The sequence below is a fragment of the Dermacentor variabilis genome, chromosome 8 (genome assembly GCF_050947875.1).
Source record: "Dermacentor variabilis isolate Ectoservices chromosome 8, ASM5094787v1, whole genome shotgun sequence".
Taxonomy (NCBI): Eukaryota; Metazoa; Arthropoda; class Arachnida; order Ixodida; family Ixodidae; genus Dermacentor; species Dermacentor variabilis.
The window spans coordinates 58,525,231-58,544,190 of NC_134575.1; the positions used below are offsets into that span (position 1 = coordinate 58,525,231).

An 18,960-nucleotide genomic window follows, 5' to 3' on the forward strand; every position below is an offset into this window, starting at 1 on the left:
CGCGCGCTACTCTAGCTTCGCGCGCTCCTGCTGCTATCGGTCGCGCGCGGCGCGAGACAACCTTGTCCTCCAAAGTCGGATCACAGGTTGTCGTCTATCTTCTTGCTCGCTTCCTCCGCGGAGTGCCGTTGCGGTGACTCTCGCCGCCACCGTCCACTCTGCTCTCGCCGTCTTTTCTCTCGCTGTCGCGGCTCTGCCGCGGTGCCGGCGGCAGATGCTCCTTGCCGCCTAACGCATGATCCTCCGCCTCGCGTGGCTGTACGGCCCTCAGCCGTGTCTCTCACTCCCCGTTTGGGGAGCGCGTTTCTCAGTGGCGTCTGTCGCCTATGGCAATGCTTGCGCCTGGCTGTCCTTCTCCCGCCTCCACTCTTGCTCTATACCTACCCTTACCTAGTGCAACGCCGTTGCGGTGACACGAAAGACCATTATAGCGTTCTGTCCCCTTACTTCCACTTCCCATCGCAACCTTGTGCGACCAAATTGAGGCCTGTCAGTGAGTGAATGAGTGTGTGACCTCTACTCAATACCCCTGTTCTCCACGCGTTTCCTCATCCCACCTCAGACGAAATGCTAAATAATAATTGCCAATCTCCCTCCCCTTCTCCGCGGTGGTGACCCACAATAAGATGGCGCGTCGCCGGAGTGCCGGCTCGACAGTGGCGGATATGGCGTGCGCTGCCCAATCGGAAACGCAGAACCACCTCCGTTCGGCACTGCGTGTTCTGTATGTGGTAGCCTCTCGTTGAAATAAGGCAGCAGCCGCTCTCAAAGATCGTATTGCCAAGAAGCCTAATCGTCGGCCAATATCTTAATTCCAAATCTACCATTAAGCGTCCGTGATTGGTCAAAATGGCTCGAATTCTAACCATGTGGGCGTGGCGCCCACCCATATGGGCTGGATCCGAACCATTCTGACCCATCAGGAAGGGCTAATGGCCGATTCAGAATAAAAATCAGATTGGAAAAGATTTACGTTATAGCTTTCCAGCCCTCTTTACTCCGTTCAATATGTAACGGTCAACGTTGAAGAAGGAACGCAAGAAGTTCGGTCAAGAAAATTTATCACTCTGCGCGTTCCTTCCACACTTACACGTGCGCCAACAGCATTCGCTCGCGCAAGGCTCCTCGCGACGGGTTGCCAATAAAAATCCTGAATAGAACGGAAAAAATAAAAATGATCTAATTCAATGAATTAGCAGCCATATATCTCAGTGTGTTTGTTTCTAAGGATTAAAACTTGTTTCATTCAATACTGAGCCTACATAAGCGATAGTTGGGCACAATTACGGTCACAAGACCAAATTATATCCAAGTACGAACCAAGCCACTGCAAGAAGTCTTTGTAGATTTCACAGCGCTGACGGCTATGTTTGGAACAAAATAGGATATTTCCGGAAGCTGCGTCAACTCGCTTACACACCTTCTGCGTATTTGGTGAATCAGTTGCCAGAATGATTTAGGTGTACGAAGAAGTTTTTCTTCTACTATTTGAACAACCGTCAGCTTTCGCACGTCTCTTACTTACTCGCTCGAGCTTGATTCCGAGAAAAGGGAAAATTATTGATTGAAACAAGCGAAACGGAGTTTAATTATTTGCTTCTTCAAGTGCGTCAGCAGCACTGTTCTATCGCCGCGTTCACTACGAAAATGCGCTGACCACGCTACTCGTATTTTCCCTCTTAACTGCAGCATTGACGCCGCAGCTTCACCATTGGCCTTCACATCGTACCTGCTCGCTGAACATCCGGAAATTCAGGACAAAGTTCGGGCGGAAGTTCAAGCCCTAATTGACAAAGAGGTGAGCGTATCTTCCTTCTCACACTCCTTATATTCTTCGCCTAATAAAAGAACACTAGATTGTGGTACGGCCGTGGAAAGATATAGCCGACTTGGAGTCTGGCTGTTCGCATCTCTGTCAGCTACCTTCGCTGTGTGTTTCTTCTCACTGTTTTGTCCTTTATTACGATTAACTCTGTTCTGGCTTTGAGAAATGCGTCAACTAGCCCTGTTTTCTTCAATAATTACCTTCCCTGACTTTTCTCATATCTTTGAATTGTTTATGTCAGTAGCAGAAATGCGGATGTATAAGAACGATACTGATGCTGCGAACAACCTAAATTTTCTTTCCGGGACACAATACTTGTTGGATAAATATCTCAGTCACGTCAGCGGAGTGTCTGGTTATGCCATTATGCTAGTCGCTACTGCTGAGCTCGATGGAACATACTTGCGCAGTCTGCTGCTCATAACTGAAGTGGTGACATCAGACGTTTCTAAATACTATTCTGGTAGGTGTATAACGAACTAGTTTCTTCATAGTTAAAAAGCCTGCTAAGAGGTCTCTAGGCATAAGGGCACTAGAACTGTTCGTAAAACATAAGCACACTGAAATTGTTAACACTCTTAACGTTGTTAAAGGAGTGTTTTCTCTTGTTTCATTACAGCCTTTATTACTCGATTTAGCGCACGTTTTTGTCCCACACTTCATAATAGGATGTGACCGAAAAACTCAAAACAGATTAAAAATTAACACCACCTAAGAAAGGGAATTGATACACGTACTAGTTGCACATTCGCTACTGCTGAAAACTGCATTTACCTGACGTTAGGTTACAAGTGTAACGAAAGCAGTTGCTGCAATTCGGCATGTTTATTTATGCAAGGTGTCTGGTGAAATGACATAAATTTAGTTTCTGGATAATCTATAGATACCACTATTTTAAGGGCTGAAGTGTGGCGTATGTTTGGAGAAGTGGATAGGGTGCCTGGTTTCCACGTCACTTCCTGAGTTCGAAATCTCCCTCCGTGCATTCCTTCCATAACCTATTTATGGATTAGTTACATGTCCTTGAATTCTGTTTACGCAGCCGGGCTAATACACAACCAGTAAACTAAAAAAATATGACACTAATACAAGGTACTGAAGGCTGCATCTTACGTTCATTTCGTTCCCGCTTCAACAAAACACCCCTCCCCCTAAGAGCTAAGAGTGTTAATAAAATAAATGTGCTTGCATTACACTGACATCCTAAGGGTGCTTCTTTGGCAAAAAATTAACGCCCTTAATGGTGTTAAAAGGTATAGTGCGTAGCAACCAGATTCTGCTGCTGCCCGTCATGGTGCCGTCATTATGGCCGTCAATATGCAAGTAATGGTGCACGTCAATATGCCAGTAAACATTAAATTAAAAAAAGCAGCCAGCTGCAGCGATTCCTCCGGCGGCTCCGAGCTCATTCACAGCGAAAGGAGCATTCACCTTGAAGGCTGCCGCCTTAATTTTAATAATCTGCTTTCTCCCTCACACAATCGCTCTCTCCCACTGCAGCGGATACGATGTGATGTTACTTCATACGTTGCTTTGCTCGAATAAGTAATAATTAGAGGGATTACAGCTGACAACACCCGAAGGAATGAGAAGCCGTAAAACATGTTTATTCTCGAGCGAAAAAAAATTGTAAATAGCACTGTAATGCTGTTCTTTTTTTTCAGTAGGCATGCAGATGCGAGTAATAAACAATCACAGACAAATCGTTTCATACCGGGAATGGAGGAATGGAATGGATCCGCTAGGTACCCCAGGAGTGGGAATTGTTTGATCTTCAACATTCTGAAGAGTTCAAAGGAGTGTAATTACGAGGATCACCACTCTCCACAATGCAGTAGAAAATGAAAGAAAGGCTCCACTCCACCACTCTGGTCCTTAAATGCCCGCGGCTACAGTGCTATGTGACCATTATTTGTCTTTTCACAGGCTCTTTTCTGTCGCTCGTACCTTTTCTCTTTCCTCAGTCGGTCGGTCGGTCCGTCTATCAAGAAATTAGTGAAAAAGTGCTTTAAACCTTTGTCGGGATTCGCACCTTATATCTGTGAGGTGTTCTCATATCTTGAAGGAACATTGGTTTAGCTATGCCTGCAACAAAAGCTTTTTTTTTTTTTACTTCTTGCATCGCGACCTGTAGAACTCATTCTACTCGTGTATCGCTGTTCTTCGAGATCATTTCATGTATTATCTCCCTTTATTTCTATCATGAATGTGTGTTCTTTCGCTTACACGTAAAATCAAATTAAACCAAACATTTGTTTAGTTTTTTCAAAGCATGTTTACAACAAGAAGGATAGGCAGAAAGGGGTCAAAGTTCACAAGATCGTACCGGGTCTTGTGCGCGGTACGGTCTTGTATACTGACACGAGAACTCGTTTAACTTTTATGAGTAAGTGCTTTTACCGTCCACGAAATGTTATCGCTCAGGGCAGGACGCGTCTACATGTACCGGAAGTTTCTAGAATGTTATCGATGCTTCTATCCACTGTCTGTTGTCGCCGAAGCTTGTGTAATCTGATTGCATATATGTGCAGCGCGAATGGCGTAGAACTTTGTGGAAGGCATGCGGGTCCCAGCGTTTACTCTGGAACATTCGACGACTGATCTATAAAAGCCCACGCGATTCACCCGCTGATCAGATTTTCGACGATCGCCGACCGTGTTCGCCGCTATCCTTGTGCTATAAGTGTAGCCTGTTATTGTGGGCACAAGTTCGCCCAATAGAAGTTAATTTTGTCTTTCACAGTATTGCTCCATAATAAGTGTACTCAGTTTTTGTGGGCACAAGTTCGCCCAATAAATGGTAATTTTGTCTTTCACAGTATTGCTACTGTGTTCTTCAACGTCACCACCACGTGACAATATACAGAGGTTTATACATACCTCTTTATACAATTATTGGATACAAATTACGAGAAATTACGAAAAATTACGTTTTATAATTTTACTACATTTTTTTTCTTTTTTATCATTTTGTGCTTCATCAATAGAGTAGCAATATGGAGTAGCATGCTAGTCATTTGACTAAGCAAACATCTCCAGCTCTCACTGACGTGGTTCTTCTGCCATCCCCCGACTCTTGCTTATACCATTAAACAGTGAGTCCTCTTAACTGTACATTTTTACCACTCCACTCTCAGCAGTGCAATTCTGCCCCATCCACTACTGTACAGGGGGAGCTCACATACGACAGCCTTGGTGAACTCACGTACTTGGCGCAAGTGCTGTCAGAATCTCTGAGACTCTATCCTTCGCTTCCAGGGTAAGCTGCTGTTTTCCGCTTGCAACATCAGCGAAACTGAAGGGCTCCATTTTTGTGCTAGTTACGGCTATATGAAGGAAACAAACAGAGAAGTCATACAAAGTACTTATTCTGTTGAGAGAAATTAAAGTAAAATGACTGTTTCCGTTCATTGAATTGTGGGCTAGAATTCCTCCCCCCCCCCCGCCCTCCTTCCTAGCAGGTGTGACAGAACGGGGCGTACACTCCCCGGTTTCCTCTCTCGGCCTGTTATAGCTCAGGCCGACCTCTCTGTCTTTCTGTAAATAAACTTCTCTCTCTCTCTCTTACACACGCGAGAAGTCGCCGGATCATCAAACCACCATCCTTCTCCTCTCGCCCTCGCAAGCTTTGCTTTGCACCTGCAGCATACGGCGGCGATTTTATCGCACTTGGACTTTATGCGGAACAGCATGGCGATGGCAATGACAACGTCGTTGCAGGAATCATTCGGCAACCAATAAATTCCTTTACTCTTACCCCACACGGGATCACGAAATAGCTATTAGCTGAGAACAGAGTGGTTAATTTAGGCATTTATCTCCTCGTGAACCTAAGATGACGGAGCAGTTGGAGTTAAAGGTACATTGCAATATTTCCACTGTCACTGTGTCATTGTTTCATTCCACTGTGTCATTGTTGCCTTGAAGTGTGCAACGCCTTTGTATCTCAAAACAAGGTTCCTTACCTCATGCATGGGCTAATTAGAGAGATAATGAAAAGAAGGATGGAGCTCAATGGCGACACAATACCAGTTTGTTACCACACAGAACGACGACCGGGAAAGGGTATTAAAAAAGCTACATGCACGTGTGTGCGCACGCTATCTTCGATTTGTGTTCAGGACGTTCTAGCGGAAAATTCTGACATTGTTAAAGGTTCATGCGCCTTTAGAGCATGCATAGGAGCCATAGTCCAACAATGTTCTTCAATAATCAGCTAATTAGAACACGATGGAATTCCTGAACTGACGTTATCTTCCTCAACTTTCAATGCTTCCTTTTGTAGACACTTTATGGGTTTTCTTTCTATTTTCATAGCTGTACTGAACGTTCCCTTTGGTGGAACATTCTCCAGTATTATAATTTCCACTAAATTTATTTTCTGTTTCATGGACTAATTGATTGAATGATTGTCGACTAATTATCCCCCGTCCGATCACTAACACGAGCACTGGTTAGCTCAGTTGGCGGCGTACACTCCTTCGGAAAAGCTGCTATAGCGGGTTCCATCCCCATACTAGGAAAAAGTTTCCTTTCACTGCAAATATTTCTCAGAGACCTGTTGGGGTTTAATTCGTAGTGTCGGGCGGGATTTACGTAGAACCATAAGGAAGGTAACGTTCCTTATCAAGAAAAGCCATGAGCTTGTCGTGTTATTGTGGCAAAGACCACTGTAGTTAGAGTCACTGAAGCCGAAGATCTGCAAAATCCTCTTGTGCTTCGCTTATCCACAGTGGCTATCGGATCCTTTGGGGGTCATTATTTTGTCTGATGTTTCATTCGTAGTGTCAAATAAAAAATTTCTAATTTCTGTGTCTTTGCAGCTCGATACGCAGGATATGTGACGAAGACTACGAGTACAACGGGGTTCGCATTTTAAAAGGCATGAATGTTTCAGTTCCTACCCTTGAAATTCACTACGACCCCGTGCTGTGGCCTGAACCGAAGAAGTTTGACCCTGAACGGTAATACGATAAGGCTTTCTTTAACTTAAGATTATATAGTAAAACTATCGTAGTATGTTCAAATAAATGCGTTGTCAAATGAACGTAACGAAAGCGAAGATGGACTGCACGACAGACTTACAAATCAGGAAAGATAAGCCGTGAAATATTTTTCTGAGCCATACATTGCACAGATATATGAAAAACAGGTGTCAACGTGTTGACAAAAAAAAGCACAATGGTCTCAGAGTTGTGTGGCTAGCCACCATATGAAATTCAGTGAAAACTAATATGAGAAAGCTGTCCTGTTCCGGTGTCCATTATCCCGACTTCTCTGTTCGCTCTCTGTTCTTCTCTTCTCTCTTCTACGTTGAGGGAAAGCCATGTAGCTCCAATATCTCAGGTTTAAATTAAACATCAGTCTCCTCTCATGCAAAAGTCACCATGTTACAGATGATACACGCCTCGTGTCAGCCTCAAACTATTAATTTATGACGTTATGTGGTCAATTTGTTATGCATTTGCACTTGCATTTCGTCCTCACGTGCGCGAAACAAATTTTCAGTATATTTTCTCAGACAATTCGAAGTACTTTTGTTTAGTCACAGAGAAAAGCGCGTGGCTTATTTTCTGTGGCTTCCTAGACTCCTGTGCCGAACAATGTGCTTTGTTACTGTACTAGCGTTTTTCACAACTTCTCGCCGTTTCTTTTCGCTTGCCTTGTGACCCAGGAGCAGCCGGCGTCACCCAAAGGCGCCAGCATCTGTTACATCATATAATTAACAAAAAAGACCAACTCGGAACGCGCCTTTGTTGCTAGACTTCAGACAGCCGCTTTGAAGACTTAAATAATTATGTACAATGTTCATAAGTATGCGTGTATAGATATCCTTGAGGCCCGAGAGTGCTGGTTCCGCAGTTGATAAATTTGTTCTGCGGGAGCAATGAGTACCTTCAATCACACCGTTAACAATATACACTTCATTGGTGCAATCGTGACATGTAATAAATTCGATTGTATGGTTTTGTGTCTTTAAAAGGCTCTACCAAAAGTTTGGCGATAGATATGCTAAACAAGGGACAAATTATCCTGACAAACTGATAAATATATATGCACTAGTGAATACCAATGTCTCCCTAAATGTTGATGTTAACAGCTTTTCTGTGGTTGGTCGTTTAGTTTTTGAGACAAGAAAATTACTCCTTATAGATAATGAACATATTGTATGTACCCAACAACGCGAGCTAGCACCAGCCGGCTAACTCATGTTAATTTCATTTACATTGCTACTAGGAAGTCAAAAATAAGAAAATAATCCATAGCTGTTGAGCAGCGTACCTTAAGCGATCTCTTATGTTGCCAGGTCTTTCTCGTTTAACGTATGCTTGTTCGGCAGTCAGTGTTTTGAATGTGTTTCGCTCTGGTTTGTTTCTCTTGTTCATTTCTCGATTCGCACTCACGCAGTCACTAGGCTTTGAGTTAAGCACATTCAATCGGCCATTGGTTCCTTCAAATCAGACCAGTTACGTGAAAAAAAATGACGTAAACACCTTAAAGCAAAAAGAATTGCGGCAGAACTCATCTATCGATGGCTGTCAGTGATAATGCGAATAGCCATCGAGCAATGCAGCAACAGACAATATTCCTGAAGTTCCGTTTGTTTAAGAAGTGTAATGGTGATCCTCGGACATTCGTTGACTTGGCTATAATCTACATACCCCGCTATTGTCCCACTTAGCTATGGCACTCCCGTTCAAAAGTGACTCTATGACGCTGACGCAGTAACGATTGAATAAGTAAGAATGATATCGATCGAGTGACAAAGGCCTACAACGACGATGGCATGACGACATAGGCATGCCAGTTCTTAAATTACAAAGATTGTATAAGGAGGATAAAGTGACAAAAAAAGCATTTGGACGATAGGCAGTTTTAGTTACACGCACGCAGAGACTTCACGCATGCAAACGGGAAAGCTCTACGTACCATAAGGGCACTGCACCTGTAACGCTTTTAGCTACACGTACGCGACGCACGCCAAAAGCTAAAGCCCCTCAATCTTCCAAAGTAGCGCCATTCGCTTCCCTCCTCCTCCGCTCGGCGCGGCCTCGACGGTGGCGCCGCCGGTGGTGGGCCTTCCGTAGCAGACGACGGCTAACACGCTACGGGAGGAAATCCACAGAAAAGTTCGTTCGAGCCCTGCGGAGCAGTTTTTTCAATCGAGATCTTTGTTCGTCAGTCGGTAACTGGCCTTTAGAATTTCGTCTTGGAATTGCGGAAGAAATAGAGAAAATTACTATTATTCAAGGCGTATTTAAGGCGTAAAGCGCGCGACGTTGAGAGTTCATGTTGCTGAAACACGACGCAAGCACGCGGTGTACTCAAACACGCGCGTAATTACCAAAGTTTCAGGTGTTGACAGCGTTAAAGTATGTGTACGTGGTTTCGTAGGTTCATTCATGTACCTGCAGGACACTTTTCTTCGGTCGGCGCATGAGAGATTCCGGCTGTGTGCGGTCAGCAATGCCTGGCAACAGGGCCGCTTTTTTTCATTGCGGGTTGCTTTGGTAATCGTGACGATATATTGTTCTTTTTTACAAGTACTGCTCCAGGAAGGCACATGTAATGGCTAACGCAGGCCTCTGAAGAGCACGTAACATTACACTAATGCAGGCGTCGCAGGGAGTGTTCGCATACAAAATTGGCTGTCCGCGACCTTATACCCCCTTGGCATGCACAGGCTTCGGCGAGCCCCATCCAGCCCTGGTTCTAGCTTTGGTGTTCCCGTTGCCGCTTTGGTGCCCTGGAGGCGCCGTCAATAATACGAAATAATGACAAGTTGTAACAACTAGTAAATAAAATTTATTGAAGAAATACAATCGCGCCGAGGCGCCAACTTCTAAAGCAGCGCTAGCGCGCGAGTATTATGAAACGCCAACGGGGAATTTACCGGCCCACGTACGACTCTACGATCAAAGTGCACGTTAAACATCCCCAGGCGAGCTAGATAAAGTTATCCGGAGCCATCCACTACAACCTTTTAGCTTTAGTCGCTTCGGAACGTTAAAAACGTTGATCACCACAAACCAAAGCAATACATCCGGGCGTACATTCGAAGCTAAGACTGCATCGTAAGTCATACTGAGCCTTGCAAAAGCGTCGAGAATGTGCGAACTTCTGGTGGAGCTCAAAACACACCCTGAATAAAGTCGCTTTTATGTCACAGGCCAGCTGCAGATGCGTGCATTTCACCGCAAGACGAAACTACATGGAACAAAGAGAGCACATTCGAAAAAAAAAAGTCAGACAACGCGCTAAAAACCACGCAGAGCATGAACACACACTTTTTCGAAGCGGAAGGCGTGAACTAGGCTCGAAATAAGAGGTTGTGAGTAGCCGTGGCCCTTACTTCATTAAGCCGTGCGTTCTTTGCCACTTCCTCGAAGTCAGCCCGCCCGATCCTGCGACTCCACACTTCTTTTTGCGTTGCGTTCGCCGGACGGCAAAGCAAAAAACTTTTTGCCCTCGCTGTGTCTGTTGCGGCAACCGAAGGCGCAGCAGCATGGCATCGCAATTATGTTCTCGGCCATGCACATTGTATAACGCTAACGCACTCCGTCAGTCCGCCTGCCGTACTTTCGTCGCGCAGGCCCAACAATGGAGGTCGGCGCGCGCTGGAAAGAAAAAATATACAAAAGCGCGGCGCCTGCTCCGCGCTGGAAAGAAAAAAATATACAAAAGCGCGGCGCCTGCTTCCACGTGACACAGATTGGCCAATGGGGGAGCGGAGGAGGCTGGGGAGACAGGAGGCGTGGAGGAGGAGGCGCCAGGGTGAGCGGGGTGTCGGAAAGATCTAAGAATGGCGCTACTTTTGAAAAATTGAGGGGCTTTACCAAAAGCAACCATGTATCGCCATCTATCGCCAAGTATAAGCACTGCTGTAGCCATTGACATCCAAGACAAATCAAATCCAAGTCAGTCGAGTTGGATTGGTGCGCGAAACACGTAAAAGTGTGTTCTTGCGTCGATCGGAGCTTCGCAATGCCTAGAAGTGCTATACCGCATGTTGTCCTCGAACGGCTTGCACTCCCTTAAGTCTCGCAAGAAATCCAAGCCGTTTTTAGAAAAAACGAAGACGCGGAACTGCCTCGTGGGCGTGTTTGGCTGCCATCTTGCAATGATGCTCTCGCTTGTTCGAGATCTCGCGAGACCACCGCGCAAGGAACGCACGCAATCTTCTGGGTCTCATGTACGCCCGCGTGACTCACGGAAAAACTTTGCGTTCTGCGCAGGCTCACTGCTCACACGTAACAGCTCTACGTAAGCGAAGCCTTTACGTACGTGAAACTAAAACTGTCTAATGTGATGACGACGATGGGTTGACAACGACTGTATGACGACAATCCGATGAAGAAGCTCGAATGACGACCATTGCATGACCGAGATGGCATGGCGACGGCGGCATTATAACGGGTACATGATAAAGCTTCTGTGACCATTATGCAATGATGACGATGACATCATGACGGCCACATATTAACGATAGAGCGATGACAGCATGATTACGATAAAATGACGAAAAAGAAATGACGTCGATGCGTCGATGTGGCAACTATGGCATGGCGACAATGGGATGATCATACTGACGTGAGAGCGATCGAAAAACGACAGCACTACCAAGAAGACAAGACAACGGCATTATCACATTGGGATAACGAAGAGTGTACGATGGGAATCGCGGGACGATTACTTTATCACAACACCCGTATGACGATGATGACTTGACGACGACGGTATGACCAGAGCCGGAGGCCGTAGCTGGCGGGACGATGATGGTACAATCACGACGACTTCACGACGACGGCCAGAGAAAGCAGGCATGATAGCGACTGACGATGACGGCGTGACAAGGGTGCCATAATCATGATTGAATGACATTATTATTACCATACTACACCACAAAAAATGACGTCAATGAAATGATGAAGGCTGTATGACAACAACGACACCATAACGATGGGGGTAACGTTGCTGAAGTGCTGACGATGGTAAATCGAGAGCGTGAAGACGACGGCATGAGGAGAGTCAGATGACAAAGCTGCAATGACGACGATGCAATGATAACGACGGCATCACGCCCCTGAACGCATACCCAATGACCCAAGCTATTCGGTCCACTTGGTCGGAGTAGAAAGCATGACGACGACAGCATGAGAAGAGTCCGATCCCGAGCAATGACGATGGTTGAATGACCCCGACGGCAACACTATGGCAGTATGACAACGAACGCATTACGATTATATGACCACAATGACTTTTAGTACAACGGCATGATGACTGTCGCATAACAAAGCTGAAATGATGGCGGTGAAACGACCGCGATAGCATCACGAACATGAGCTCATAAGTATTAGCCCAAGCTATTGACAACTTGGGCGACTGGGTCAGGGTAAGATGGCGTAACGACGACTTCATGACGCGAATAAGATCACGAAGCTGCAAGTTCAGTACTGGAACGACCATGACGGCATCTCGAACAGGAGAACACACTTAACGGCCCAAGCAGGCAAAGAACTTCGTCAATTTAGTTGGGGTAAGAAGATAGATAGATAGATAGATAGATTGATTGATTGATTGATTGATTGATTGATTGATTGATTGATTGATTGATTGATTACGGCTGAAGTAGACAAGAAATGCTATGCGGACTAAAATAATTTTCTTCAGTCATCTTAGCGGCACCATGTGCCAACATTCATACTATGACGTATGTTATAATGCCGTAACGGCTTTTATCACTAAACCAATTAGGGAACTCCCGGTGGCTTTGTCCGAGCAAACGCACGCGAGGCTCGCAGAGAACCACCGAAGAGATTGCGAATATCACCGCCATTTTGCAGACCCGAGGCTGATAGTATAAGTGCATGTGCAGTCCTATTCTTTCAAATTAACCCTCGACTACACACTGGCGCAGGTTCAGCAAGGACAACAAGGACAGCATACAGCCGATGTCGTACTTTCCGTACGGATTCGGACCACGCAGATGCATGGCAACTGCGCTCTCGCAGATGGAGCTCACCCTCACTCTCGCCCTGCTTGTGAAGCGGTACAGGTTACTGCCCAGCGGAAAGTACAAAGACGTGAGTACCAATCAGCCACCGCCATGACCCTAATTTTTCAGCCAAAGCTACTATAACCCCCACAGCCTGCCATTCCATCTGCATTACTGAAGGTAGAACATATTAACCATAATTGCTCCAAGAAAGCTAATAAATCCCCCAAAGCCTGCCATCTTCCTGTTTTTTTAAGGTAGAGTAGTATGGTTCATAGCTATGGCTCACGGCCAAGGAGACAAAATCTATGTGAAAGTGAACTGATAACACCCGTGGTGACCAATGTTGCGACCTCAAAACGTTGCACCGTAAGGTCGGCGGCAGCCACCGACGAGCTGTTGTCCTGGGCAAATCACGTGGCCGCTACCATTCACCAAGCTATTTATCCAATGTCAGAAACGTTACTAAGCATTTCTTAAATCATCATGCGTTACCTAGTTACCAAAGGCGCTATTCTGAGCTCAGAGCTTCGTAGAGTGCCAAGTACTCGAATATCGTACGTGATTGCATGATTGTACTAGATAAGCTCAAGAAAAGAACGACTTAGAGTCGAAGGCTACTTGAACCGTCGGATTTTTAAGTTTAGGACATCACATCATTCACTCTGCTAGGTGGCAGGAAGCGTGCAGTTGCCTCTTCCTTGTAGAATAAGTTTGAAACGGTTTGTCACAGTTTCTAAGCCTATGGGAAATTTTTCACAATGAATACAAACGATTCACAAAATACATTCGTATTATGGTGCTCTGATTATCACTTCATCACTAGACAATACTCAATTCACCCGCATCCGAAATGCAGCGGTACGGTACCGCTCAAGTTATTCCATACACCGTAGCCCATGCCATTCACCATGCCATCTGTACAGAACTGAATAACCGCAAGCATTTCGCATCATTTTATTCAATATAACATACAAAAGTTTTTGATTTATTAAACTTCGTGTGGTACGGTTCCGCAGGAATACGACCTTAAGGCTTTATCCAGACCTACTTTGCCTATAATAAGCTTAAGATTTAATATTCAGCCAAGCGTTATGATTAAAAATACCGAAATGCAAGCCGCTATGGAGTTGTAATCATTTTTTGGGTGGTGCGGATAATTTTATTGGGGCAATGTAGATACTGCCCTAAATGAGTTATTCGCAGCCTTGTCATTTCTGCTCACTGTCTTTCCGTCTATTTTTCCTCCTCCTACCTTGTCGATTCCGGCGACTGCTCAATCACCTATAAATAACTTTAGCATATTTTTTGGATAGTTCATGCACATTGAGTGACGATAATAAATGGCTTAATTTCTTTCACTTAAATGCGCCGTGTATAAATGTAATTACCAGTGGCCCTTGTGCATATCTGAGGATTTTAACAGCCAGTGCCTGGTTTCTGATATGCTACAACATTCACGTAAATTCAAAATTCTGCAGATCCCGCCAGCACATCATTAAAGGTCGTATGTCTCTCTCTCTCTCTCTCTCTCTATTATCATCATCATCAGCCTGACTACGCCAACTCTAGGGCAAATGCCTCTCCCATATTTTTCCAACTACCTCGGTAACGTGCTTATGGTGGCCGTGTTGTCCCTGCAAACTTCTTAATCTCCTCCGTCCACCTAACCTTCTGCCGCCCCCTGCTATGCTTCTCTTCTCTTGGAATCCAGTCCGTAACCCTTAATGACCATCGGCTATCTTCCCTCCTCATTATATGTCCTGCCCATGTCCCATTTCTTTTTCTTGATTTCAACTAAGATGTCATTAACTCGCGTTTGTTCCCTCACCCAATCTGCTCTCTTTTTACCCCTCCTTAACGTTACACCAATTATTCTTCTTTGCATAGCTCGTTGCGTCGTCTTCAATTTAAGTAGAACCCTTTTCGTGAGCCTCTAGGTTTCTGCCCCGCACGTGAGTACTGGTAAGACACAGCTGTTACGCACTTTTCTCTTGAGGGATAATGGCAACCTGCGGTTTATGATCTGGGAATGCCTGCCCAACGCAACCCAGCCCATTCTTATTCTTCAGATTATTTCCGTCTCATGATGCGGATCCGCGGTCACTACCTGCCCTAAATAGATGTATTCCGGGTCCTTACCACTTCCAGTGCCTCGCTACCTATCGTAAACTGCTGTTTTCTTCCGAGACTGTTAAACATTACTTTAGTTTTCACCAGATTAAGTTTTAGACCCACCCTTTTGCTTTGCCTGTCCAGGTCAGTTAGCTTGCATTGGTCCCCCGAGTTCCTAAGCAAGGCAATATCATCAGCGAATCGCAAGTTCCTAAGGTATTCTCCATAAGCTCTTATCCCCAGTGCTTCCTAATCCAGGTCTCTGAATACCTCCTGTAAACACGCTGCGAATAGCATTGGAGAGATCGTATCTCACTGCCTGACGCCTTTCTTTATTGGGATTGTGTTGCTTTCTTTATGGAGGACTACGGTGGCTGTGGAACCGCTATCGATGTCTTTCAATATTTTTACATACGGCTCGTCTACCCCGTGATTCCGTAATTCCTGCATGACCGCTGAAGTTTCGACTGAATGAAATGCATTCTCTTAATCAATGAAGGCTGTATATAAGGGTTGGTTATATTCCGCGAATTTCTCTATCACCTGATTGATAGTCTGAATGTGGTCTATTGTTGAGTAGCCTTTACGAAATCCTGCCTCGTCCTTTCGTTGAGAGAAGTCTAAGGTGTTCATTATTCTCTTTTAGATTACCTTAGTAAATACTTTGTAGGCAACGGACAGTAAGCTGATGGGTCTATAATTTTAAAGGCTTTGGCGTCCCCTTATTGATTAAGATTATGTTGGCGTGGTGCCATGATTTTGGTACGCTCGAATTCATGAGGCATTGCGTATACAGGGTGGCCTGCTTTCCTAGAAGAATCTGCCCATCATCCTTTAACGAATCTGCCGTTAGTTGATTCTCCCCAGCTGCCTTCCGGCTTTGCATAGCTCCCAAAGCTTTCTTTACTTCTTCCGGCGTTACTTGTGGGATGTCAAATTCCTCTAGGTTCCTCTTCCCTCTTCCATTATCGCCGTGGGTGGCACTGGTACTTTATAAATCTCTATAGAACTCCTCAGCCACTTTAACTATCTTATTCATACTAGTAATGATATTGCCGCCTTTGCCTCCCTCTAGGCATGCTGAAAGCCAAGCTTCAATGAAAGCTCTTTATTTAAGTACCACACGACTAATTGTGACCTGTACAAGTGTCTTTACTTTCTTCCTATACAGTATAAGTTGTAGGCAAGTAAACGTAGGCAAACGTGTAGCGTATAGGTAGGTAAATAAATCTTTGGTTTAAAATAGACCATGGACTCTAGATACATTAGATTACCATGACAACTGTTGATAATTTTTTAACTGTAGTTAACGCTCAAAGAAGCATCGGGTCATCTTAGTGACTATGTTATTGATGGAAATCACGTTCATAAAATAATCGCACCACCCCCACGTCCTTATCCACGAAAAGAACGGGCTACAAAATGAACTATTGTCACGTGGTAGGAAAGGTCAAGGACACAAAATTAACTATTTATTAGGTGAACCTGTGCCCCCAAAACAGGCTGAACTCAAAGTACCACGATAGCTGCGAGCTCAGTCGGCGATCGTCGAAAGTCTTCTCTGCGGGTTAAGTGCGTCGGGTTCAATACATGACTCATCAAAAATTCCGGATTAATCGTTACTGCCTGCGTTTCTTCCAGAGAGCACTACAGAATAGGCGTCGCGCTTACAATCAGACAACACAAAGTGCCGGTAAAAAAAATTAATTATGGGGTTTTACGTGCCAAAACCACTTTCTCATTATGAGGCACGCCGTAGTGTGGGATTCCGCAAATTTCCGCCACCTGGGGTTCTTTTAACGTGCACCTAAATCTAAGTACACCGGTGTTTTCGCATTTCGCCCCCATCGACATGCGGCTGCCGTGACCGGGATTCGACCCCGCGGAGGTGCAGGTAAAAACAGACAACGAATAGAACCTTTGATAACATTCGAGAAATGCACGCAGACTCGTCCTGTGCTAAGCGATAACATCTAACATTTGTCAGCCAGTGCAAATCGATCTCGCGAGAAAGGTGAACGAGTGAACAAAGTTGTAGGGCTTTGCGTGCCAGAACCACGATCTGATTATGAGGTACGCTGTAGTGGGAGTTCTCGAAAAACTGACCGCCTGGGGATTATTTAACGTGCACCTAAATCTAAGTGAACGTGGGTTCTCGCATTTCGCCCCCATCAAAATGCGGCCGCGTGGCCGGGACTCGATCCCGCGACGACGTGCTTAGTAGCCCAGCTCCATAACGTAAAGCTCAACAAGTACACATACCGCTATAACCAAATGTACCATTTTCTTCGTACCAAATAAATCAGTATAATAAATTTATTAGTAAGACACTAATATCCGAGTTGGCCAAGTACTTATACAAGTTTTTCTTTTCCTCTCTTTTGCTTTTCCTTCAGGAGCCACCAAAATACGCTGCAGCGACGTTGCTGGGTTATCCCAAGGAAGGTGTATGGGTCAAACTCAAGAAACTTGAAGCCTAAGGAAGGACGTTGAAATAAAGGGCGAATCTAGGGCATTTTCGTTATGATTTACGACTGTTTTATGTCATTTTGTTGATTTTTCTGTTTTAACGGCGATATTCACTCATAACTCACCGCATGCGCGAGCTATATTGATGACTTCTAATGTAGGACCTCGATGCTGCAGCTACCATGTGAATATAGCAATTCAAGCTGCTCCGGTCTCAGTAATCGCATAGTTTCAGTCTTCTCCGTCCTTCTTATATGGCGTATCTCGCGATTGCACAATGCGTAGCAATCGCCTAGACATCATCAAACGACTGTAAGAAAGACTAGGGCCCGTCTACTCTAAAAGGTGTTACTGCAACTGTTCGCTATAACAAATTAGATTCCATTTAATCTTGACGCTCTAAGGAAATTTTGTTACATAGATACGAAAGGAAGTGAGGCAGAATAAAGGACGGAGAGAACGAAGAGCTTTAGGTGCCAGGCTGCGCTACCACCATCATCCACCCCCTGTGAGCAAACTCATTTTGTCTCAACTCTTCGTAGCATTATTATTGTCTGAGGTTGTCAGTCAATCGCAAACAGTCTTTAGAAAGAAAAGCTTTCTGAATTGGGGCCCATAAGAAATGGGACATAAAATTAATGCGTCTGGAAGCGAAATCAATTCGATTGAATTTAAAGAGCAACTATGGGGAACATATTTACCCAAAAGAAAGAGAGAATACAACACCTAACCTCATATTGGAATCATGATGAACTAGTGTTTTTGTTTTGTGTGTTTCTTTTCTATATAATTTTCCTTTTTTTCATTTACTGCGTACTGTATAAGGTGGGATTTCAACTTTTATCGTTGCCAAATCGTGTGATAGTACCTTGCAGTTAGTGTATATAACGAGTGTTTCAGAAAAACCATTAAAATTTTTAAAGTACAAGCTTGTATAATAAAACAAGTTTCTTGGAGTTGCTTTTAACACTGAAGATCATTTTTAACACGTCTTAAGATGTCTTGATGTAGTAAATTGACAATTAATATGCAAATCATATAGCTAGCTTTTGAACCTACATAACAAGACGGTAGATGGCAATTCAAAACATTGCGTCCTTCCAAGTAAGGAGTACATAACCACTTCAAAGCGTACAAGAGATTGACGCTAATAATTTCAGAACCCTAAGGTATTCCGGCTATAATTACTCAAGAAAATTGTTGTACCTGCATTATTCTTCTTTCCTTTCTTGGCTCAACTGATGCCGACAACTACACGTGCCATTTTGGCTGCCGATCTTATGTTTCCTCACCTTGGTTACCTTCCCCTCTTTCCCACACTTGTCGTTACATTGCGACATAAACGGAAATAAACGTCCATTCTTCCAGCTTCTCAGCTTGCGTGTACCTCGTCTTCGTCGAACCCAGTGTCCACCAAACGATGTAACAGTGGCGGCGAGAAAAGCAATGAAATCCCCAGCAAAATCTTTCACGCACAGGACCGCAGATGCGCTGCGCGACGGGATGACGAACCGACGATGGCGCACCAGCATTTTCGACTACGAAACACACAACT

General features: G+C 44.7%; 1 protein-coding gene across 1 annotated transcript in view; it reads left to right on the top strand.

Moving 5' to 3' along the window:
• The window catches only part of LOC142591042 (cytochrome P450 3A11-like), a 38,663-nt gene extending 21,215 nt beyond the window's left edge, over positions 1 to 17,448 (top strand). Inside the window, exons 9-13 of the mRNA XM_075703420.1 lie at positions 1,690 to 1,798; positions 4,996 to 5,084; positions 6,649 to 6,789; positions 12,744 to 12,909; positions 17,333 to 17,448. Coding sequence (XP_075559535.1) covers positions 1,690 to 1,798; positions 4,996 to 5,084; positions 6,649 to 6,789; positions 12,744 to 12,909; positions 17,333 to 17,416 — 589 coding nt within the window. The 3' untranslated portion in view covers positions 17,417 to 17,448. The remainder of the gene's footprint in view (positions 1 to 1,689; positions 1,799 to 4,995; positions 5,085 to 6,648; positions 6,790 to 12,743; positions 12,910 to 17,332) is intronic.
• The last annotated feature ends 1,512 nt before the right edge of the window (positions 17,449 to 18,960 follow it).